We start from the raw sequence: 25,056 nt of genomic DNA, 5'->3' as shown, positions 1-25,056 counted from the left end.
GTCGACACGGAGCCTGCGTGCTCCTTCGAATGTTGGTCCGACTCCGCCACTGGTCAGGGCTGGTCGTGTGGGCTGCCAATGTGAGCGGTGCGCGGCGGAGACGGGCGGTCGGTAGATTTCTACAGTGATTTCTTCAGCAGTCCTTCCAGCGGCGCGGTGTGGAACAAACCGCGCCGCTGGAAGGACTGCAAATGATCTGCACTCGTGTTTTGCAACTGAAGAAACAAACGAATGAAACGAATGAAGTCTGTTTATCTCGCCTTGCGACAGCATTGAAACAAGTGTTGTCAAAATGCCTGGTTATTCGCCAACCAGAGCCAAAACGTCGGTGTGTACGGGGAGCGACCTTCAACAAATTATAAAACTAAGTGCTAGTTTGCTATCTGAGATGAGCCAGCTCACAAACACGTTTGGCTCTCCGGCCACGACCCGCTGCCGACCTCCGTGACCTTGCCCTTGCGGCAACCGGATCGAACCGGAACGGTGGGTCCGAAGTTCTTCAGACACGGGTCCAGTTCGCACACCGAGCTGCCGGGAACCGCAGGAACCGTGAATAATGGTGATCATGGAGCGATTCGTGATTAGTATAATGGTGATCATGAAGCGGTTCGTCAGTAGTATAATGGTGATCATGGAGCGATTCGTGATTAGTATAATGGTGATCACGGAGCGATTCGTGATTAGTATAATGGTGATCATGGTGCGATTCGTGATTAGTATAATGGTGATCATGGAACGATTCGTGATTAGTATAATGGTGATCATGGTGCAATTCGTGGTAAGCATAATGGTGATCATGGCGCGATTCGTGATTAGCCGCCGCAGCCCCTGAGCTTTGTCGCCAGCGAAAGCAGCCATCCTACGGAGGATGGGGACAAGCATTGCATTCACCGACACCAACTGGTGACTAGTCGTCCCAGCGGCGCAACAACATGTGCGTCCTGATAACCATGCACGCACACAGAGGTGGCTGCAGTCCTGACGGTTAGCTGTAGGTGCTGGTCAGTTAATTAGCTGTAGGTGCCGGTCAGTAAGTTAGCTGTAGGTGCCGGTTAGTTAGTTAGCTGTAGGTGCTAGTTAGTTAGCTGTAGGTGATGGTCAGTTAGCTAGCTGTAGGTGCTGGTCAGTTAGTTAGCTGTAGGTGCTGGCCAGTAAGTTAGCTGTAGGTACTGGTCAGTCAGTTAGCTGTAGGTGCTGGTCAGTTAGTTAGCTGTAGGTGCTGGTCAGTTAGTTAGCTGTAGGTGCTGGTCAGTTAGTTAGCTGTAGGTGCCGGTCAGTAGTTACTGTAGGTGCCGGTCAGTTAGTTAGCTGTAGGTGCTGGTTAGTTTCGTTAGCTGTAGGTTGCTGGTTAGTTAGTTAGCTGTAGGTGATGGTTAGTTAGTTAGCTGTAGTGCTGACGGCAGGTTATCACTCAAATTTTCTAGGAAGCGAATCAGCGCTGTGTGATTATTCCCTTTAACTGACGTCATAAGCGGGGCCACGATTTGCCTGCTGTTTGCAGCGCATCCACTTTCCGAGGGCATCTCCCATCGACAACAACTGCACCGCAAAACCTCCCACGACGACGGCGCATCCCCCGCAAACCTCCGCCACCCGTCACTGGATTCGCCTCACCCCCCCCCCCCCCCCCCCCCGCCTACGCACCCTTCACCAGCCAAGATCCCAACAAGCACCAGACGAGACCAACACAGGTCCACACAGAAGGGCACGGAGTGAACCCCGCCGTCGCCAGGTCGCCCCGGAGCGCCCCGCGGGAGCGCGTCCCGAGCCTCACCCGAACATGCTGGTCTCACAGTTCGCGTCTTGCCGCCAGCGGCCGTTGCAGTGAATGGCGGAGCACACGCCTTTGGTGTGCTTGCTGTCGTCCACGTGCATCCAGCGCGTCATTGTCCAGGCGTCGCAGTCGTCCCAGGTCCAGGCGTCAGTCGGGTGCGCCCGCGCAGCGCCGATCCAGGCGTGACGGTTTATCCGTTTGCGGAAGTCGGTGCCACGGCGGAACGCAAGCGCTGCCGGCAGCAGGGAGGTCAGGAATCCTGCTGCTGGGGAGGAGAGAAGTCAGAGGCCCTGCTGCTGGGGAGGAGGCAGGTCAGGAGGCCTGCCGCTGGAGAGGAGGCAGGTCAGGAGCCCTGCTGCTGGGAAGAAGGCAGATCAGAGGCCCTGCTGCTGGGGAGGAGGCAGGTCAGGGGGCCTGCTGCTAGGAAGGAGGGTGCTAGCGCGCTAGGTCTGTGGTGGGTGCAGAGTCAACGCACGAGGTGTCGGCAATCTGACGGGCGGGACGACGCGTCGCAGCTGGTGCAAACTTTCGGAAAGAATCATGCCTTCACCATTGTTGCACAAAATCGTCGCTTTCTAGAATACACGCTAAACTCTTGACATCTGGAATGTCACTTTCGTTACCTGGTAAAGGCACCGGCTATCGCTAGGTCCTGCTTCTGTTCTGCGCTCTGTTCTACGCTCTGTTCTCCGCAACACAACTCTTCTCTCTTTACTTTCGTTATTACTCGCGTATCCATATTAGCAGCAAAGTCGTCTGCGCGTGAGGCAGCGTGCATTATTGCTCTTTTGTCTTGAACTCAGTGGCGACGAGACTATCTTGTGTCAAGCAATGAAAACATGAAAACAAGAAAAAACAATTGACAGCGCCGTCCATTAAACGAACTTGACAAGATCCGGGCTGCCGAAGCGCTATGAGGATATCTGACATGTTTATAAAGATTGTAAATATATATTAACAATGCCTTGTTTGGCCAGGATGACGACAATAGCCATGCGCTTGCCACCAAAGCCGCAAAACGCCCTCCGCTGCGCGCTTCAGCCGCAGGCCCCCAAACCGTACTAGCGATGAGTCCGTTCTCATCCTGGCTTCTGGATGCTGGCCAGGTGGCCGCCGTCTCTCTGACAGACAGAGGCGGCCGCCTTCCGCGACAACCGCCGGCGTACCAGACGGTAACAGTGTCCTTCAAACGGGACCCAGCCCGACGGACAGGTGGCTGCCGGCAGGGCAAGAGGTCATCAGAGGTCAGAGGTCATCTGTCTACCGCGGCCAGGCATGGCTGCTCGTGGTACATGTGCACCATGTAGCTTGAGACACATCGGCGGCTAGTTGTTTGGATTAAAGCCCTTTCAACCAAAAATGATAATTTCAAGGCAGTGGGATTAAGGACATTGGTTAACGATGAGGCAGGGTTGCGTACCCCTGGGGGCCAATCGCAGAGCTTTAACCGGCGCATGTGCGCTGCGTACCCGGTCGGGGTCCCCATTCCCACGGGGACTCTCGGCCCACTCGTGACCGACGCATGCAGCCTGCCCCGGACAAGCGGGGTGTCGCGAGTATGCAGGATGCAGCGAGATAGAGGATGAGACGGACGGATAATGTCGGTGACTGTGCCGCTTTTTCGGCGTTGCCGGCACCCCGGCCCGAGGCCATTCCACTCACGCTTGCAGGCGGGGATCTCACAGAGTCCGGGCAGCTGGTCCACGTCGCACCGGTAGGGGGCGCCACTCACCCGACCGCTGCCATCTGCGGCGAAGCGTCCACGGCAGGTGACGCCGGTCAGAGCGGGCGGCTGCGAATGCCAGTAACCTCCTCTCCGGCGGGTTATTATGGTGTCAGAGGTCATGATGTTAGGGGTTAGGCTGTCAGAGGTCATGGGCGTCGCGGCCTACGTATCTCACTGATCCCATCCCTTATCTCTGACACCATGATCTCTGACACCCTGACCCCTGACACCGTGACCTCTGACACCTTGGCCGCTGACACGATGACCTCTGACACCCTGACCCGTGACGCCATGACCTCTGACACCCTGACCCCTGACATCATGACCTCTGACACCTTGACTCAAACACCATGACCTCTGACACCCTGACCCCTGGCATCATGACCTCTGACACCCTGACCCCAGACCCGTCTTCTCCAGTTCCCCGACCTCTCGTCCCTGCTGTCGTGGCTACTGCTGCGTCGTACCCCCGCGCAGTCGGTTTTGGAAGAGGGGGACGGCTCCGCATCTGCCTCCCAGTAAGTGAAGGCAGAGGTCCACTGCTTGCGCTGCCCGGTTCCGCTCAGCACGACGCCGCCCGACCGGCGGCCGTAGTCGATCCACATTGGCAGCGAGCCGGCGGCGACTGCGGCACCGGAGCGGCAATCAGCGGCGCGGGGGCGACAGTAAAAGGCGCAGGGGTGACAGTCAACGGCGCAGGGGCAACATCGACGTTGCAAACACCACGGCTCTTAGTAAGCACGAAATGAGGCATGGCGTTCATTTCATGGCGAAGGTTCATCATCGTCGGCAAGCGCTCCACCGAGCGCGCCCAACTCCAGCCCACGGCAATGCTCCGACCCAACCAGCTCATTCCTCGGGACTAATGCCAGCGGTCGTGACGTCATCAAGCGCCGACACGTGGTCATGACGTCATCAAGCGCCGGCGCATGGTCGCGCTCCCGTGTAGCTCACAAACGGCTACGTCGTTGTTCTCGATAGAGCGCAGCACCGCCACTGTGGCCTGCGGGTGGCGGCTGGCGCACTGTCTTTCCACACGGGCGAACGTGTCGGGCGCGGTGAATCCACCATAGCAGCGGCTGTCGCTGCGTCGCCAGCCGGGTGGACAGCGCAGCCCGTCTGTGGACGCACGGTGCCGAAAGAGTGTCACTGGGCCGATGTGTAGCCTCCGCCGTGCGTGCCATGCACGGCGTGCCATGCACGTGCGTGCCATGCACGGCGTGTCATGCACATGCGTGTCATGCACGGCGGAGAACTGCCGGGAAGTACACGCACGCGGCAGACGACGCAGCAACACTGCGCAGCAAGACTGCACAACAAGACGGCATAGCAAGGCGGCATAGCAAGACCGCGACCAAGACTGCACAGCAAGACTGCACAGTAAGACGGCATAGCAAGACTGAAACCAAGACCGCGCAGCAAGACTACACGGTGGGACGACATAGCAAGACCGCACAGTGGGTCGGCATAACAGGTCTGCACAGCAGAACTGCACAACAAGACTGCACAGCATGACCGCGCGGCAGAACTCTACGGCAGAACCCCTCAGCAGGATCCGCAGTGAGACTTCTCAGTGGTATCTGTTCGGCTGTTAATGGGAACATTTCACATGTGAAGATGATGAAACAAGCATCGGACGTGATGAAACGAGCTCACTTAGAACTTTTGGTGCACTTTTAAGCAGAAAAGACTGCTCTAGACAAAACAACATTTCTGTCTAGTAAATATGCTCCTCGATGCGGCATTGCTCGATTACGTCAACATACCTTGTACGGCATTCATTGCGTGCCATTTGACGACCGTTTTACCGTGCTCACGAAGGCCAGGTATGAACGCTTCGAGCATTATATTCTCATCGGCTCTAATCACCGCATGGATTATGGAATGACAGGATTTGAGTGACTTTATTATGATATCATGAATACCCCTGATGACCTTGAAACATCCTCCCCGAAAAAGTCTCCCCATCTTCGCCGGCGTGTAGTTTAGAAACTGCAGAGGTCCTGTTCTGAAGAAGAGCAGGGCTGCCATCCCCCTGAAGCAGGACTCTGACCGTCAGGCTGCCAGAGACGGATCTTGGTGCCGCGGACAGTCTCGAGTGGGATCGTCTTGGACCGGCCGCAGATGCTGTACTCGCAGACGGACGGAAAGGCAGGGGCGCGGTAGCCCAGGTGGCACGAGTTGTCAGCCCACGTCCTGTCCTGCGCGGTACGACACACGGTACGACTCATGGTGCGATGCATGGTATGACACACGATGCGACTCACGGTACGACGCATGGTACGACGCGCGGTACGCCGCACGGTACGACGCACGGTATGACGCGCGGTACGACGTACGGGAGTTTCGGATTGGCTTTTGCAAATCGCAGCCGAGATAACTTGGTTGGATTTGACTCGATTGAGTCGTATTTTACCTGGATTACAGTCGTCCCCCATGCAGACGGGTGCATTTGCTCATCTACAGTACGTCAACTTTCCCACCGCCTGCGTCTCGACCGCACAACGCAAGCGATCCAGGCAAAGCACCAAAGTTCCACCGCACGCGGAGCTGCCACGGTTCTCCCGCGAATCAGAGGGCCATGTGCACCCCTCACAGCGCTCCTGTCTGATGATTTTGAAAAATGTTGCAAAAGTTTGCAGAATGTTGCAACAGTAGTTTACAGTGAGACGAAGCATCCTAGAGCTCCAGGACCACCTCCAGGGTTCTCGCAAAGCGCGAGATCCCCTTAAGAAGCAATAAAGAAAATGTTGCGGGATTGCAAAACATTGTTGCACGGCACACATCAGCTGCAATATTGCACACCCCTCGCCGGACGACAGCAGCCCCCGAGGTCTTCATCCTGATCGCCCACCTGCAGCATCTCAGCGCAGTCCTCTCTATGCCTGACGCCGTTGGGTTCGGTCGGCGGGTGCCACCTGGAGTACCACCTGCATTCCTCGCCGCTGTCGCATGCGAAATGCCCCTCATGGGCCCGGTCGCTGAAGCCGATCCAGAACGGGTACCGCCTCAGAAAACCTGCCCAGCCGCCGTGTGGTATCAGGTCAGCAGGTCGGCCCCTCCGCAGGTGGATACCTAATCTTTTCATTGCTGACGCAATAAACAATCGATCCTCACGTACAACCAGCTCACTTTCCCATGGTCGATACCCATCTAAAATCAGACGACCTGCAACCCAGTGGCGCAGCCCCTGAACTCATCCAACAGCGGAAACTTTCGACCCTGGTGGCCCAAGCCTACGCCTTGGCAAAGCCCCCGGAAGGATTTCGGAAGGCATGTGAACGAGACTTGACCCGCAAGCCGACGAAAGTCGAGCCGGTCCCCAATCACCGACCTCCGCCTCCCGCTCCTGCTCCCCGCCCCTCCCGGCCGGACACCGCAGCCTCACCCACCGAAAACCGGACACCCACACTCACAACACCCACCAACACAAATACCCACACCCACAACACCCACCAACACGAACGCCCACCGAACGCGAACACCCACACCCACAACACCCACCAACACGAACGCCCACCGAACCCCGGACACCCACACCCACAACGCCCACCAACACGAACATCCACACCCACAACACCCACCAACACGAACACCCACCGAACATTAACACCCACACTCACAACACCCATCAACACGAACACCCACCGAACACGAACACCCACACCCACAACACCCACCAACACGAACACCCACCGAACACGAAGTCATTCTCGCTCCCGCTTTTGATGGAGGTGAGGTAGGCGGTGGGCTCCAACTGGCGGCAGCGCCGGCTCGCCACGGTCCAACTGAGACGTGCCGTCACTGCCCGGTAGCATTGTCGACCCCAGCGGCGCCAGCCGGAGCGGCAGCGGCAGGTGCGCATCTTGCAGACTCCCCGCAGCGCGCCGGCCGTGTGCGAGATGGCAAACCGCCACCGGCCCGAAGGCTCCATCTGGCGACGGTCGGGGGTGCAGGACAAAGGTGGTTGTTGTTGCTGTTATTGAGGCTTTACGACGCACCCTCAGCTGCTGAGGCTGTAAGGCGTCGCCTGCCTCTCACCCTGGCAGGAAGGACAGACACCGCGGGGAATCGAACCCCCAGGAAAAAGGTGCCTTTCTGCAAGTTCTTGTTCAAAGTCCAAGGATGGACCAGCTGTCTGTCCAAAAATGTCAAATAAATCAGGTTGTTTAAAAACTTGAAGATTTTTTGAAGTATCAAACAACTTTTGCGTGGGGCCAATCATCCCAGGCACTGTTCGCATCGCTACGTTCCCTTACGCGTATCGAATGAAATGAAAGAACATGGTGGTGATAAAGTAACATGCTATTAGTTATGACCAGGCTTTCGTGAAAGCACCCACAATTCCCAATTCTTGTTGCTGTCCGCTAAGTTTGACTATCTCTAAGTTCGACGTCGGCAGCTTAGTCGAGTGGGGAGTGGTAACGAAACCTAACTTGGCAAGTAAAGAATATCACAGGTTTCTTGAACAAATGGACATAGATGCCCGTTCCATTGAAGCCCTTTGTTAATGAAACTTTCCCTTTTGTTTGAAAAATAACGTCATCTTGTACTGCTTATCACCACGTTGTTAATGTTTCAGGCTTAAACCATTTTAAAACAAGCAAAATTTCAAAATGACATGCATAATAGCTTGCGACACGACAGAACAACATTGACTGTCAAAAAATATTGCTCCTGTCCGTCCAATTTCCAAAGAAAACTGACAATTTTTTTTAGAATTTCAACAGGTTAGAATCGAATCGGCACCTCTAGTGCGGAAGGGAAACCTTCGCAGGTCTGATGGTTATCAGCTGGACATCTCACGGGGGGGGGGGGGGAGAGGGGCTGGAATATGCAAGGAAGATCGCCACCAGACGCTACTGACACCAGCGCTACGGTCCAAGGTAAAGCCCGATATGTTAATTTCTGGTCACTTGGCGTTTTTTATGTCATCTGATTCATCTTCCCATGCTGGATTCAGATATCTAAACCAAAAGTTGAAAATTGCACGAGCTTTTAGCTAAAAAAGAAATGGCTAAAAGCTTGTGCAAATTTGAACTTATGGTTTTAATAACAAAATGCGGCATGCGTAGACAAATCAGACGGCATAAAAACTCAAAACAGCCAAAGAATAACATATGGGGTTTTATCTCTTGACGGCAGAGCGCCGATGCCATTTTGGAGATTGGAGCCCAGGCCAGCAAGGTGTTGGGCTAGGGGAGTGGTGGGGGCGGGCGTATGGGCAACGGAGGTCACAGAAGGAAATCACGTGAAAATTATCACGGCGGACTCTCAGATATTCCTGAGAATGATAATGCGTGAGGACAGTCATAGCCAAACGTAACACGCACCAGGGCGCAATTAGCTGCCTACGGTGCGCTAGGCTGAATGCTACTAAATGCCACTTTGGCTGAATGCTACTAAATGCCACTAGGGCTGAATGCTACTAAATGCCACTAAGGCTGAATGCTACTAAATGCCACTAAGGCCGAATGCTACTTAATGCCACTAAGGCTGAATGCTACCGAATGCCACTGGGGCTGGATGCTACTAAATGCTACTAGAATTAGGTGCTAGGCTGAATGCGTTATTGAGTACCGAAACATTTTAGCAGCCATTCCACGTATACCCTGGCGCGTGACTATCATCTTCTCGCACGTTTTTGCGCTGACGCTCCTGTAATTAACCACGCGCATCACCATGGCGGCAACAGCAGGGCACCAACCCTGTCATGCCGTGGTCGCCATGATGACAACACATTGGTGATGCGCTGACCTGGACGACATCTTCTGCGCCATTGGTCTGGGCCTGCCCGCCGTCGAAGTTGCGGAAGCGCACCGCCGTGCCGTCGATCCAGGTCTGCAGATTGTTGACCGACCTCATGCCCAGCCAAACCGACCTCCGTCCGGCCAGCCCTGCGGCCATGGATCAAGCGTTACGCCGCTGTCTGGGAAAGTGCGCTAGATTATTTGAAAGCTCAGCAGTTTTTGCTCCGCCAAAATTGCTTCATTACTGGGGAATGCAACTCCCGAACATTTTTTAGGAGAAACTGAAAATTCGCATCATAGGGCGAATTTTCTCTCTGAGATAGCGGGGAATTAAAGCAGGGTCTTCTGATCGCAAACACAATGTTCTACCACCTGAGTTAGATTTCTAATCATGGGGGAGAATCATCAACACTCGACGAGTGCCACAGAGTTCACTGGCAGAAACGTGGCGTAAAACCTAACACCCCAGGCAAGGACGGTAGTCCAAGAAGCATCAAATTACTCTAGCGATTGAACAATCAGAATGAGATGTGAAGGTGCGTCATTCTCATATCCGGGCCTGACAAAGTCAGCGGGGTGCCTGCGTATCTTAACTGCGCGCGAAAGGGGAAAAAACAGCTATGGCTGTACACAGACGGAGTTGCGAAATAAACCCAAAGATGCGCCGGTCGCTGGGCCTGCGGTTACCAGGCTCGCTGAGCTGACCAACAGCACACATACGACGTAGTTCAAGGTTAGGTCAAGGGCAATCTACGATGCGGGAACGGGTCCGCATCGTACGGAATCCGAACAGTTGGTGGCCGGTCGAGAACGACAAGGTTTGGTGATGGTCATAAATGATGTTCAGTTTTCAGGCTTTCAGAGAGCGAAAGGAGACTAATTCGAAGCTTCAGATGCATAACACAGCTTTGGACAGCTTCACGACTTCTTAGGGATCCCTTCAGTCTCAATGCCTAGTATTCTGAAGAATCAGATCTAAAATCCACCCTGAAACCCACTTGCGAACGGCTTGGAGGCGCTTAAAGCCATCCCGCTTCTCCAAATGTTTTAATGAATGAAATGAATGAAACTGAATGAATGAAGCCTTGAAAGATGAATGTGGACTGAATGAATGTAGTGTCAATGAATGCAAAAATGAATTAAAGTAAAATGAGCGTCTGCTAAAATGGTTGAATGTGAAATGGACGGAAGTAAAATGGATGACTATAACATGAATGATGTAGAATAAACAAATCCAAAGAATGCTGTAATCCGTCCGAATGTTTAATATTATCCCGATGTCATTGTAGGGAAAAAATGACAAAAGTGTTTGCTTCTATGGCCATTGCCACTTCTGGCACCATTCATCTGTCCTTGATCCTATCACGAATTCTCTTGGCAGCATGCAATTTTTCAACTGCCTTTTCCTATATTATTGCTGGTTGTTGAGCACTTTGTGCAGCTTGAGCACCTTGTTGAGCACCTGGTGAGTGGTCAGTCACCAAAGGACAGTTCCCTGTGAGTGGTCAGTCACCACATGACAGTCGGTTGTGAGTGGTCAGACATCACATGACAGTTCCTTGTGAGTAGTCAGCCACCAAATGACGGTTAATGATGAACGGGTTCAGTTGACGGTTCAATGTTACGTCAGATGACCTGTCAGAACTTAACGAACAGCACTCCATCATACTGGATTTCTTGGCAGCCTCGTACATCCACTGACCGCGTGTGGCTTGCTCGCGTCACAAGAGCTCCGATAACTAAAAGCGTAAGTTCATGATTGTTCCAAAAAATTTGGGAACAAAAAAACACGAATATGCATTATTTTTCATGGCCTTAAAAGTGCCGGATTAGATAAAATTGATAGCATGCACCCAACGTTGACGCAACATGCGTCAGATGATGTTCAACCTACCCTTTATCATATTGTTTTCGGCCATGCTGGTGACGCTGGCGACGTCGGCGGACCTGTAGGAGGTCTTGCATTCGCCTCTGACACCATGCCAGGGCACGGTGGCTTGGGTGAGCCGGTAACAGAAGCCCTTCCACTCCCGCCACGCTTGGGGGCAGATCGCTGAGGCGGACGGTCATAGGTATGAGAGCACATGACTGCAGTAGATCACCACAGGTGAGCCGGAACACATCGCTGTAGGAGGTCATCACATGTGAGCCGGAGCATATGGCTGTGGTAGATCACCACAGGTGAGCTGGAACACATGGCTGTAGGAGGTCATCACATGCGAGCCGGAACATATGGCTGTAACAGGTCATCACATATGAGCCGGAACACATGGCTGTAGGAGGTCATCACATATGAGCCGGAACACATGGCTGTGGTAGATCGCCACAGGTGAGCCGGAACATATGGCTGTAGGAGGTCATCACATGTGAGCCGGAACATATGGCTGTGGTAGATCGCCACAGGTGAGCCGGAACACATGGCTGTAGGAGGTCATCACATATGAGCCGGAACACATGGCTGTGGTAGATCGCCACAGGTGAGCCGGAACACATGGCTGTAACAGGGCACCACAGGTGAGCCGGAGCACATGGATGCCGAGAGGTCATCATAAATGACATGGTCATCATAAATGACACATCTACAACAGGTGTTCCGATTTGAGGCGGGACACGAAGGAGATCAAGGAAAGCAGGTCAGGTCAGGTCAAGGTGAAGGTCAGGCGATCAGGTGAGGTACAAGGATGAGCCGGTATTGATGGCTGTAGCGGGCAAAGCCATGACTAGGCTTGATAATCACGGATGGTCGGGGACAGAAACATGGCTTTTGGACAGGTAATCACACGCACTTTGAACTGCATCGCTGCAACAGGTGACGATGCATAGCTTGAGGATGGTCGATTCCTCAATTATGCACAGATTGATGCAGCTGGGAACCGGACGGCTATTTGCCCCATGTGGCTGGGGCAAATAGTTGAATCAAGCATCGATGACAAGCCAAGGGAGCAGTCAAAAGAGGGAGAACCCCTGCCCGACGGAAGTCAATGTGGGAAACCCAAGTCGTGATCCCTGGGCGACAAGTGCTGCTTCTGGCGGTGGAGGTCTAACAACCTGCCAAGAATGTTGCGGTGACCTGGTCCGGCTGGGCAAGAGGGCCGGCCTGGTCCTGCAGCTGGGCTTCGGGGAACTTGAGATGCTTCTAGTTTAAACGCGGATATGAGACTGGACTTCGACGCCCCGACGCAGACGTACCGCGCTTGCTTTTAGCGGCAGAATCAGCAATTACCGAACATTGTTTTGAAATCTGAGCGCTAAAAGGACACCTGATCCATATCACAGATCTCCTGTTTTAGTGTCAGACGACTGGGCGCAGAGACGGATAAAGCCACAACCATTGATAATGAGCTCTCCAGAATTTGGCTCTTGTTCCAGCATGTCTTAAAAGGAAACTGCAATGGTTCCCACTCTAGAAACGTCAGCAATTGTGTACCCCTGCCAAAAATGTTAGCAGATATGTGCGCCTGCCCAATGGTGAAGACTCGTTTTAGAAGTTGGTGTGGAAAAGAGGACCGTAAACGTGATTACCTTCATTTATGATATTGCTTTGCTTGTCTGGCGCAGAAACAGGCGTGTTGCCTATTACGCCACCACTGCACATCTCGGCCGTGACCAATATACGTCTCAAAATTTTCGTTCTCCCCAGAACGTTTTTATAGCTATTTCATTCATTCTGGGCGAAAAGGCAAATGGCGAAAACAGGGCGTGTGTCCTGGCTGTTTGCCACCTCAGAGCCCTGGCCTGTGCGGTTCCACATTCCAGAAGCGCCGCGAACATCGGGGATCCCGCATAGCCAGGGGACCTTATGATCCCTATGGTAACCTCTCAACGTTCAAAGCGAGACACCGTTCAGGACCTTTAGTGATCCGAAACGGCGGAAGGGTGTCTACACGGGAAGGACTGCCAGCCAATGTCTTCCGCAGTATGTCTGTGAGCTATTTATATGCCATCTGCAATGCAACGTAATGAATTTTAACGAATTACCTGCCATCTGCGATGTAATTCCTTAAAATGCACGCCCGATACGTTATGAACTTCCAAAACTTTCAAAACTTTCAAGATAAGGCAAGACGTTCCTGTTACGTAACTCTGATGCTGTGACGCACTTGCAAAAACGTTTCGTTGTATTCAAAAGCGCTTTAGAGCCCTGTGGAAGGCAAATATAGATGTCCCAATAGTCAATTGACTCGCAAAAAACCAGGGGTCTGCAAATGATCTAGGAGTCACAATGGTCAAGAGCCTCCAAATGATGAAGGATAACCAAAGCCTGCGGCTCGAAGCGGTCAAGTAGTCCCTACACTTCACCGGGATGGAGAGCTGCTTGGCTCAGAGCAAGGCGCTGCGAACAGATGAGCGGTGCGAGGACCTTAATGGTCAAAGGAGGTAAATAATGATTAAGGTTGATGACAGGACACAGGAGAAAAGAGCAGTTCAGCTTCCAAAGCACGGCATTTTTCCCCGACTGAGGGCTCCAACAGCGATCAGCACGCAGTCACAGCTCCCGTCAGCCGTGGACCCCTCACCCTGACTCGCCGCCGCCGACCCGGACTTGGGACAGCGGCGAGACACCCACCTCGAGCGGTTGCCACCAACAGCACCAGTAGACCGCAGGATAGCAAGGGCCGCATGCTTCGAACGGTGGAGACCGCGCGCACTTAAGGCCCAGAGGGGAAATGGGCCACCGCGGGTCTGAGGAGGAGACGGAGGCGGTGCTTCAGGGCGGGGTGAGGATGAGGCTGTGAGGCCGCATCGCTCACCCCTGTTAGCCTTACCCGCTCACAGCGGTGAGCGGGTAAGGGTGTTATGCCCGAGGCAGACGGCATATCCCAAGTGAGCGTGCATGTTTGAACACCTAGGGCGAATCCAGGGCCTCAAAAGATTAGAGTTGAGGTAAAATGACACATATCTGTACTTTAAAAATAGGAGCATGGTTTACAACACTCCTTGACTTGAAAGGAGGCGAAACGCGACGCTTTTTAGAGCTTCAGAGCACCTTTTTGGACTTGGGCCTTCCCCAAGCCACCGACGTTACCCTTCCCCAAGCCACCGACGTTACCCTTCCCCCAAGCCAACGTCTAAGATAGGCTCTCGATGCAGGCTGCTTTCGGATGCCGGCGAAAGACCTTACGATTAGCTTCAGTTGGCTGAGGGCATCAGCATACTCACCACCTGATGTAGACGGCCATGCGGAACTCACATGCCAGCATGCAGACTTCAAATGTCCACGCGTCTGTCGGCACGACTATAACGAAGCCAATGGAGAGAGTCTTCAGCTGGCGCAAAAATAAAAGGACTAACTACGTGATGATTCTGTTAAGTTATGTAAATTAATATATTTTAGGCCACTGGGCGTGGAAAGGCTAGCGTTTTTGACGTTTTGCCTGGAGTTTGAAGAATAGAGAACTGGAAATTGCAAGTAACCAAGGCAACTCAATACTGAAGTGACCTAACAGAAGTTCACAAAACTTGTTCAAGGTTAACAAAACTAAAGTGAACTCAGCAGTGACGTTAACTAAGAGCCGACGGTATTTTCGTTTTTACACAAAAGGTCATTTATTTTCAAGAACGTGATGATCATTGCTGAGTGTCTCTTTCATGATGAGTCAGAGAGATGCTGCTGAGGTTGGGTAGAACTCGGCGCCCGAAAAAAGACGTCGTGTTAGTGTTAAGCTGGCCATTAGGGACTCCAACAAGGTTAATGATGTGGATCAGGCTGTTGTCGAACACCGCACGCTCTTAAGCTGTGATGCTGCGTTTTTACGGGAAAGTTTGCTGACGCTAGACGAAACACATCTGCCTCAATTGCAGGAGCAGCTGTACGCTCGCATCACGGGCGCCATAGCGGCTACGGCCGGAAGGACCATTACGAAGCGGAATGCTGGCAATGTCACCAAGCTTGCTGACAACTGCTGTGCTCTGGAGGTGTCTGTGGCACAGGGGCTGCTTCTAAAGGAAGCAGGCGTGGTTCTCAAACCCCATGATTGACGTGCTGGCAACATACCGCAAGTCCCTTCGTCACAAATGTGTGAGGAAGACCTTCCGTCACTGTCCTGACGGAATGCTAAGCTGACAATCTAGAGACCGTCCTAGCTATTGTCACTCGTCTGGATCGAGAGATAAGATCGCTGCGTAAATCAAACAATAAGCTCAAGACCACTGTAGCCTTACACCAAAAGCGTATCACTGGTGTAGAAGTGCGCGCAGCAAAGGGGATTGATCGCTTAGTGGATGGCGTTCCTGATTCCAATGCTGTCCGGACAACTGCATAGTTCGAACAGGCAGCAATAACAACAGCAGGATCGTCTAGTCTACGTGACGCTGCAGCACCGGCTGTACCAGCCCCTACACGAGGAGCCACAGCGCCGTCAGAACTGGCTGCTGCACAAGATCACGCAGTGTCAGCTAAACCATCCTCTGCCCAATCCGGGGCTGCACCAACTAGTTCTGCTGCAGAGCAGCTTGGCGTGGTGGCACCTGAGGCTGCTGCTGTGGTAGGTAGCACATTACCACCGGCTGCTGCTGTGGTAGGTGGCACATTACCACCAGCTGCTGCTGTGGTAGGTAGCACATTACCACAGGCTGATCCTGTGGCAGGTCGCACATTACCACCGGTTGCTGCTGTGGTAGGTCGCGCATTACCACCGGCTGATGCTGTGGCAGGTCGTGCATTACCACCGGGTGCTGCTGTGGTAGGTGGCACATTACCAGCGGTTGATGCTGTGGCAGGTCGCGCATTACCACCTGCTGCTGTTGTGGCAGGTGGCGCACTACCAATGAATGCATAAGCTGGGCCGCGCGCTGAGCAGTGTGCTTTAGTGGCTGTCGTGTCATCTCGTCGCCAGGACGAGCTGCTGGAAGGAGTCCTGATGGGTCGTCTCGGCCGCCTGTGAGAGCGCCACCTGACTGCACAACACCCGAGCGGGTTGCGTACAGAGATGATGATGATGATAATGATGATGCGTTAAGAGCTCTAACAGATGGTCTGCTAACATCGACTCCGCTGTTACCTGCTTCTATGGCTGGTTTGGCTCACCATGTAGAAGAGCACTTCAGAATTATCATAATTAATGTATTTAGATTACATTTAGATTATATATGTGTTATATATATATATATATATATATATATATATATATATATATATATATATATATATGTGTGTGTGTGTGTGTGTGTGTGTGTATATACATATATATAAGATACCAATGTATGAAGTGCTCTATATGTAGTAGAACACTTCACGGATAGAACTGGAAAGAAATAAAACTTTCGAATTTGAATAAATAGAGTAGAATAAATGTAATTTCCTCAATATAATTTTCAGGATCCGGTTCAGTCCAATCCGACTAGTCTAGATCCAATTCACCGGCCAATCCCGTTTTCCCAGATTTCTCTGAAATTCTTTGATATTCTGATATTTCTGATATAAATAGTGATACGCGTTTCGATAATGGCATGTACCCGAAATATCGCTCCATTTATCTCTCAATTATCCTGTTTATTCTGCGGGGCCACATGGCTATTTATTCTGTCTGGCCTGTTTGTGCATTGCTTGAAATTTAAAGTAATGTGTTTTATTAATTTAAGGGTCTTTTTATGAGTTTGTGTCCTCAATGGGCATTCGGAGGACTATTTTGTGATTATTTCCATTTAATTGGATTTCAGTCTGTTCAACCCATGTGAGCTGGAAAATTTGAAATTGCGCTCCGGTCCCAATCTATGTTTTGGTATAATTTTTTGATCCGGTCCAATCCGGCCCGTGGATTGATCCAATCCGGCCCGCGGATTGATCCAATCCGTGAGAAGGCGCTTGCTACTATGTGGCAAGTGCCATGGGCGTCGACAGAAGTCCTGTACGTGTCATAGTCCAACAGATGAAGCAGCGAGTGGGTGACCCTGGTACGGACAGTGACCCAGGTAACCCAGGTACAGAGAGCGAACGTGAACGAGGGAGTCCAGATAGCGTCTCAGTTGTAGACGCCCGTGTCGAACGGTGCCGTGATCAGCGGAAACCAGCCGTACCTCTACCTGCACCTGTATCTGTAATTGTACCTGTACCTGTACCTGTACCGGCCGTACTGACGCCCAGCCTGGCGCCCATTAGTCGACGGGCTGACGTTCCACCTGGTCCCCACCTGTGGTGGTTGCGGGTACCCACTCTGGTTTGCCTGTTGCGCGGCTCATCCCAGAGCAACTGCCTTTTTTCAGTGAAGGCATCCGCCCCGACAAATTGAGCACTGCTTGTTGTGTGAGCTCTGGCCCTTACCATTCGATCGCGCTGTACCAGTTTAACAGCAGAATTTGGTAGCGAAAGTTGAACGTGCCGCGATGCTCACACGGTCCGTCTATTACGTCTCTGACGTAATTTGACCTTTATCGCGGCCGCCGCCACCGTCCGCTGGCCATACCTGTCAAGGACAAATAGCGGGCACCTAAAATGACCCGAACTCACCCCGCCACGGGCGGGAGAATCTGGAGGCAGGCACTCCAACTAATTGAGTCATCGGCACGTAACAGCCAGCCATCCATGTCCGAATGGTCGAGAATTCAACGTATCATCGTCCTTGCGGGGCAGGACCAATCCTGTCCAGAGATTATCTAGAGATTCTAGACCCAGAGACTCTAACCTAGGGACTAGATTAAGAAATTGTGCCCAGAACGAGTCACGACAGACTCTCGACTCAACTCAACGTCGAGAGTGGAAACCGCAGAAACTACGACAGCATCACCAGCCGAGGCATAGGTGGCAGTGACGGTGGCCGTGGCATCGGCAGCATCACCAGCCGAGGCATAGGTGGCAGTGACGGTGGCCGTGGCATCGGCAGCATCACCAGCCGAGGCATAGGTGTGACGGTGACCGTGGCATCGGCAGCATCACCAGCCGAGGCATAGGTGTGACGGTGGCCGTGGCATTGGCAGCATCACCAGCCGAGGCATAGGTGTGACGGTGGCCGTGGCATCGGCAGCATCACCAGCCGAGGCATAGGTGGCAGTGACGGTGGCCGTGGCATCGGCAGCAACAGCAGCCGAGGCATAGGTGGCGGTGACGGTGGCCGTGGCATCGGCAGCAACACCAGCCGAGGCATAGGTGGCAGTGACGGTGGCCGTGGCATCGGCAGCATCACCAGCCGAGGCATAGGTGGCAGTGACGGTGGCCGTGGCATCGGCAGCATCACCAGCCGAGGCATAGGTGGCAGTGACGGTGGCCGTGGCATCGGCAGCAACAGCAGCCGAGGCATAGGTGGCGGTGACGGTGGCCGTGCCATCTGCAGGAACAGCAGCCGCATTCAACGTGGAGGCAGCAGCAGCAGCAGCAACAACAGCAGTCACCATCGTCGCCTTCGTCATGAATAATGTAGCATGTGGCGTAGAGGACTTTCCGAATTTCAAGCGAGAAGACTGAAATTAAACTATGGCGGAGTTAGCTCCAGTAAAATAAGTGCACATAAGGTGCATCAAATCAATACAAATGGTCCTCGAACAACCAGAGGTAAAACCATCACTCAGGACGTCAAACACTGGAAGATCATGCGATACTATAAACAAAATAACATCGCAGGCGCCGGCGTTTTTGCAGACCACTCATCACGCACAAGCACGGCTACGGCTCGGTCTCTTACATTTGTATTTGACATCAGTTGACACTCAACATGCGTATGTACACACGTGGCTATTACGTTTTTTTATTGGCGTCATTCGTCTGAGAGATAAAACAGTACGTCAGTTAACACCGGAAAATGAAGGATAAAAAGCGCATCAAGGCATGCATACATGAACAGTATGAGACAGCCGTGCAGCAAAAATGGACCCAGCAGCACGCTTAAAACTTGTTGAATCCAGTCGTCCAACATCCACAGGCAACTCATTAATGGGAGACGCCGCTCGGTATACAAAAGACCGCTGTCCTGCCGCCGTGCACACCGCCGGGGGCGCAGGTCATGATCCATGCGGGTAGTTCGGTCACTGGTCCGCGCGTCAGCGTGTGTTTGAAGCAAACAGGCAGGACCTGCAGGCTCACCTCGCTCACGGGTTTTGTGCGCAGCGATGACATTTTGTACTTTTGGCGACATTTGGCGAGGCGTGGCAAAGTGCTGTCTATCCCGCGCGTCATACGCGTGGTCGTACTTTCAGAGGCCGGTAGCTATTCTAGTAGCGAGGTGAAGTACTTAAAGCAGCCCGGCATCGTTAACAGCTGACCCCTGGCTACGAACTGGAATGCAATATCGCACGACCGAAATGACTAGACTCTGCACCATGGTCCGCAGCACTCGTCGCGGGAGGAAATGTCTCAAGTCGTGGAGGCCGCTCAGGACGTCGATGCACTTTTTCACTTCACCACTGACGTGTGTGTCCCAGCTCAGGTGGCGGCCATATAGCACACTTAAGTCTGTCACGGTCAGGCTCTCCGAACGGCCTCCCCGTACGCTCACGGGAAACGTCCGCGGGTGTTCTATCTGGTGCCAATGAGGAGTTTGGTTTTGGAAGCGTTGAACCTGAGGTCATGGGCATGAAACCATGGGCATGGGCATGCCATGGAACCAGGCCACGGGCATGGGAATGCCAGGGAGGACATGGTGGTTTCCATGCTTTGGATGAGGCAAGGAAGGTTGTATTTAACATCGGATATGAGGATTGGGTGCCGTCAGCGTACCGGGTTACTTACATGAGCGTCTGGCGCGTGCGGGCTGAGGTTGGCGAAGAATGGGAATAAAAGAGAACCAGGGGCCGATCCCTGGAAGACTCCCATGGCATTATAAGACTCCCTTACTTGTAAACCACTCTGTCGCCAGAAGAAGAAGGGATGCAGAATAGATCCAAGAGACAAAGGAGCGAAGGATGACCACGATTCATTTTATAAAGGTGCGGTCGGTCACGGTGAGCAGAGCAGTCTCAGCGGAATGGCGGGACGGAAAACGTGCTGGGATGAGGGCCAAAGATAGTTGTCGAGCATGGAGGCGAACACCTGGCGCTGCACCACACGCTCGCCAATCTTGACCATAATAGGAATGATGAAAACAGGACGGTAATTGGAGACCAGGGCTGCATTGCCTGATTTGAAAATAGGATGAATCAGGAAGTGCTTTGAGAAATCAGGAAAACTGCGGGGGGTGAGGCGAGTGTTGATAACATGGAGAAGGATAGGGCCGATGACGTCAAAACAGAGGAGCAGGATACGGATACAAGCGTCATCGGGCCCACACGCCCCAGAACGCGTAATGGGGGACACATGACCTACTGCAGCCCCCGCCCAAAGGGTCGTGCCAGTCACCCGAAAACCGCAAGCGTCCACCCCTGGCTGGCGACATGGGACGTTAGGTGCCTGTCCGAGATCGGCCAGGTGGGCTGCAACATTGAGGCCGACATTGAAGAAATAAGGATTCACCTCGCCCGGGGTCGCGGCTGGGAGATTTTCAGCACCGCTCTTTTTCCCCGCTAACAGCGGGCGGATAATACGGTACAGAGAACTGCCCCCCCCCCCCCCCCAACCCGCGGTCTCTCCTCAATATCCGTCCGGCAGTTACGTCTGATCTCCGACCTCACCCTCCGGTCCAGTTCGCGGAAAGCCGGCGATCACTCCTCGTGACGTACTACGCGACTCCGCTGTGCCATTAGGTCAGGGGTTACCGGGGTGACAGCTGGTGCGCCTGAATTCTTCAATGACATTAGTCTGATCAGGGCGCGTTTGTCAATGATTGGAAGAAAAAGGGCAAGCAAATGGGACCACATAGCAGCGACTAAAGAACGCCTAAAAACACCGGATCAGTCGACGTGGTAAAAATCACGACGCAAACATGGTCAATCCGTTTCAAGAGCCCAGTATGGATACAGGATGACTTAACACGACACTTGAGCAAAACTAAGGACGCGCGAACAAAAGGATGAGGGCTGGAAGCACCAGGGGCAGAAAGCTTCGATTTACCGGATATGATCAGTGACAAAATCTGACCCTTTTGCGACCCAGTTGGTGACAAAACTGCAAAACCGAAAACAAATTTCAACAGACAGGACCACATTACAACAGATTATCCCAGCTCGACGCAACTCAAGCATTATTATTGGTCTGTGCTCGCTAACGCTTGCAGCGTGAGCACATGTCGAAACATTGACGTTTCGACATGTGCTCACGCTTTTTCACGCAAACGTTTCGGTGTATGAGCCAGTTGACCCATAAAATCCCGTCAAACATAGAAGCTTTAATCAGGACACTAAGCAACTGTCAGAAGCATACTACAAACTATACTATATCGGTGTTGACGTCACAGATCAGTGGTGACACAGCGCTTCTCCAACGCCCCTCAGATCAGCGCTTTTCATATGTTTTTCAGCCAAGATTCACTTCACATACTAAACAGCATAAAATACCAAATAACTAGGCTTATTACTAGTCGTAAGAGTCGTGGCTGGCCGCAGCATCTTGCGACGAGCGTGATCAGTTTGCTATGCAGCGTTTTAAAGCGGCGTGCCATTTGAGACAGATGGGCTTGATTGCTCGCTACGCTGTGATGCGGTGGGTTCAGTGCGAGGATGTGGGCTGCTGTTGGTTGCGTTTATGTCGTGAGAAGCTGACTGGCTAGAAGAACGTAGCTAATCAGTTTTCGTCGCCGTTTTCGTCAGTTTTCGTCGTCGACGTTCGTTTCGTTCGTCGTCGAAAACGTCAGTTTTCAAGGTAATAACATTAAAAAGCCCTGCCAATCTAGGATTGCTGTTTGTGGACACCTGAGCTTCAGAGGTAAATGGATGTCGTTGAAGCGACACATGCTAAGGATTCATCCGGGGCTTCCTGCTGCTGAGAGGAACAGCGGCATTGAGGTAGAAGGCCGAGCATCGCTGGTGTAGGCCTCCCACATTGTTCGTTGCTCCTCAGACTTGGCGCATTGATCGGTGAACAGGGATGAAATAAGACGCTTTTAGTTGTCATCATATTTCATCTGAAGCTAAATGAAGGTGCTAGATATGTTCAAAAATGTTGTTTGCATCTGTCGATTAAACGGGTTTCGCTGTAAATAATTGGGATCACTTGAGGAAGTCCGAGTTCTGCACCCGCAATAATTATGCCAAAACGATGAATTTCGCCAGCGCTTCCAATAGCGTCAGTAGCGATTGTACAATAGCGTCACGAGAGCAAGTGATATCGTTTCAGGTACCTGTAAAGCTGTGCTATTGGTAAATGTAGGGCCACAGAAATGCAGTTTTGCAAAGGTGTGGGGTTGAGGGATGGAAGGGGAGGGGAGGAGGGTGCAAGAAGGAAAAAAAATGGCTGAGCCTGCCTCTAAAGTGTACTTAAAACAGTTTTCTCTCCAGATTTGACGCAATTTTACGCAGCTGGCAGTTGCTGCGTAGTTCCTCAAAATCAGTTTGGGGGGCTGAGCTCCCAAATTATTATAAGTGAAAAATAATTGATATAGATAATAGCTAAAAAAGGGAACTGCATTCCTGGTTAGGAGGCATGATTCCGCCCCCCCCCCCCCCCCCACGCCGAACTGAATAGAAAACTACATACCTTTAGGCTGGCTTAAGTATGTCTTTATCTGATAATGCTGTTAGCATAGTCTCAACCTTCACCGAGTGTTTGATCTCCAGCATATAAAAGTTTAGTGTAAATGAACTCCTGAAACGAAAATGTTTGATGGTCACGCCGCACTGCATTCAGTTTGTGTTTGTCTTTTGTGGTTTATTGCATTTAGAGATATGTTGCAACGGCTGCTGAAAGGTTTGACCCCAGGTGACAATTCAGACGGTTCCAAATTTCGTCTATGACAGAAAAGGCACCTTTTCACCTCCGGAAAACGCAGCTCCAACACGCTGAACGACGTTATCTCAGTCAGAAACGACCACATTTAAAAGCGACCCGGAAGAAAATAGGCTCTCTGACAAATCGGTGCAGATGAAACGATTGCGGTATCCCATTTAACCGGTCCTTTGCAACGTTTCCAGCAGGGTCCAGTAAATCACAATTTCAATCCTCCATGATGACGATCGGCCTGGGGTACTGTAGAAGTGCTCGCTGGTATAGCCGCTCCAATGCGTGAAGGCCGCCACGGCGCGGTGAGGGGGCCGGCAGACTGTAGCCACAGTGAAATGCGGACCGGATTCCGATCTGACACGCAGCCAGAGGAACTCCGACAGTCCAGGCATTGTCGCTCACTTCAGCCGACAGTGCAGACACTGTCGCTGACTTCAGCCGACAGTGTGGACACTGTCGCGGATGCCGACTGGGTGACGACAGTAGCTTTATGGCATTCACGGCTCAAGATCACCACACCTCCACAGCCGACCTCTCCTGGCCGGTTGTGAGCTCCCAGCTGAAGCGTTGCCACCACCACGTGACTCGCCGCTTCACCTGTTGGACTATAGCGCGTGCAGGACGCTTGCCGACCTCCTCGGCTATGAATCTCTCCACACGGTGCGGCGCATAGCCGGGGGCTGTGGCCAGCCCGGACGCAGCGGCGGATCGAGGCTACGTCTCGATAATCACGCAAGAGTCGCAATGCAGCCGGTTTCGATGGTCATGCTGCGGTGGAACCATCTTCGGCAGCTGGGGGTGGATGTTAATCACTCCCAACAGCGGGTTCCGACGACGACCGTCCGGAGAAAAGCGTCGCCACGTCCGCAGCCTGCTGGCTGCATGCCTGGCGGCAATTGCACGATTGGTGTGGCTGCAGCCTGCAGCCCCGCGCCGCGGCGCAGAGGCTACGGACTGCAGCCCGCGCCGCGGCGCAGAGGCTACAGCCTGCAACCACGCCTCGGCGCAGAAGCTGCAGGGCCGGTCGCCCCTGCAGCCTGGGCGCCTGGTGCCGGCACCGCGCCTGCCATCGGGACGCGTGGAGTTTTGCGCGCGCGCGGCCTGCAGGACCGGGTCATGGCATCAATTTTGGGGCCGTGCGGGACCGGCGGGGTTCCGCCGGCGCGTACAAACACGCTCCATTGGCAAACCACAGGAAACACATTGCAAAAAATGGCCAAAAACTGCTGGAAAGTATGTTAAGACTCGGTTCGTAGCTCGGCAACGGGGAACGCAGTGAAACGGGGTAAGTGCACTTCTACTCGAAAAAGAACAGTCGTGAACTCAGAAGTGCGAATGGATGAGGTTAGCCTCACACGCGAGCTCGAGTGTAAACAAGAGATTTTTCGATTTGGGGGCATTTTTCATGGTTCATGGCAGATTTCGGTGGCCCGCGCGGGTTACCTGACACCGAGCAACACCGAGTGACACCGAGTGAGCCGTACAGGTGCGTGCACCGTCTACAAATCGTCAAATCAGTCAAACGTTGTCAGACCAATACGCCAGAAATCGGCGTTTAGGACAGCCAATACTAAGCTTTTTCGAAAATGCAACACAATCTCGAGCGCATGACGCAGCTGCCAAACCAAGCATGCTGGACCGGTGAGAATAAAACGGAAATAAAGACCAATTCTCGTTGATCAATACCCACCAAAATATGCGCGTTACCAATACGTTGAAAGCAGTCGTCCAACACACGAGTCCCTGCGAAATTACCTGCTTTTGTCAGTGGAGAATTTGCCATCCTACTACCAACTACATATTAGCGGTTTTTACGATGGGTTAATGTGCGATGGGCGTGATCTGTATAACCTCACACCTGTAAACTAGAGAAGAGTGCGCAAATTATATTTTTCCTCGGAGGGGCTACGGAAAAGATATAATGCACACGGCCAGGAAGACCCTACACTGCAAAGCGAAGCTGGATTTCGATAATATAGTATAAATGGTCTTATTCCCTAGGAGAAAAACCAGGAGAATTGAGATATAGATGTGTTGATATTTCGGCAACATGCCTTCATCGAAACAA

At 52.6% G+C, this 25,056-nt stretch overlaps 2 protein-coding genes and 1 long non-coding RNA gene across 3 annotated transcripts; all 3 read right to left on the bottom strand.

Annotated features, from left to right (window-relative positions):
- Window positions 1–232: 232 nt before the first annotated feature.
- Window positions 233–7,365, bottom strand: LOC119104715 (uncharacterized). Its single transcript, XM_037228431.1, has 8 exons — window positions 7,197–7,365; window positions 6,355–6,518; window positions 5,554–5,701; window positions 4,455–4,796; window positions 3,968–4,125; window positions 2,837–2,990; window positions 1,775–2,006; window positions 233–528 (listed from the first exon to the last, which is right to left on the bottom strand). The coding sequence occupies exons 1-8, from the start codon at window positions 7,363–7,365 to the stop codon at window positions 399–401; spliced, it is 1,497 nt and encodes a 498-aa protein (XP_037084326.1). The 3' UTR covers window positions 233–398.
- A 32-nt stretch (window positions 7,366–7,397) lies between these two features.
- On the bottom strand, window positions 7,398–11,306 carry LOC119104201 (uncharacterized). Its single transcript, XR_005094890.1, has 3 exons — window positions 11,145–11,306; window positions 9,258–9,397; window positions 7,398–7,434 (listed from the first exon to the last, which is right to left on the bottom strand). It is a non-coding gene; the product is annotated as an uncharacterized LOC119104201 (long non-coding RNA).
- Window positions 11,307–18,118: 6,812 nt separating this feature from the next.
- On the bottom strand, window positions 18,119–18,577 carry LOC119104714 (antifreeze protein Maxi-like). The gene has a single exon (XM_037228430.1). It carries the CDS (start codon window positions 18,575–18,577, stop codon window positions 18,119–18,121), a length of 459 nt encoding a protein of 152 aa, XP_037084325.1.
- Between the last annotated feature and the right edge of the window lie 6,479 nt (window positions 18,578–25,056).

This window comes from Pollicipes pollicipes, unplaced genomic scaffold (genome assembly GCF_011947565.3).
Source record: "Pollicipes pollicipes isolate AB1234 unplaced genomic scaffold, Ppol_2.1 Scaffold_6052;HRSCAF=7182_pilon_pilon_pilon, whole genome shotgun sequence".
NCBI classification, from domain to species: domain Eukaryota; kingdom Metazoa; phylum Arthropoda; class Thecostraca; order Pollicipedomorpha; family Pollicipedidae; genus Pollicipes; species Pollicipes pollicipes.
The sequence above is the reverse complement of the archived record's forward strand: the minus strand, read 5'-3'. Positions and strand labels throughout refer to the sequence as shown.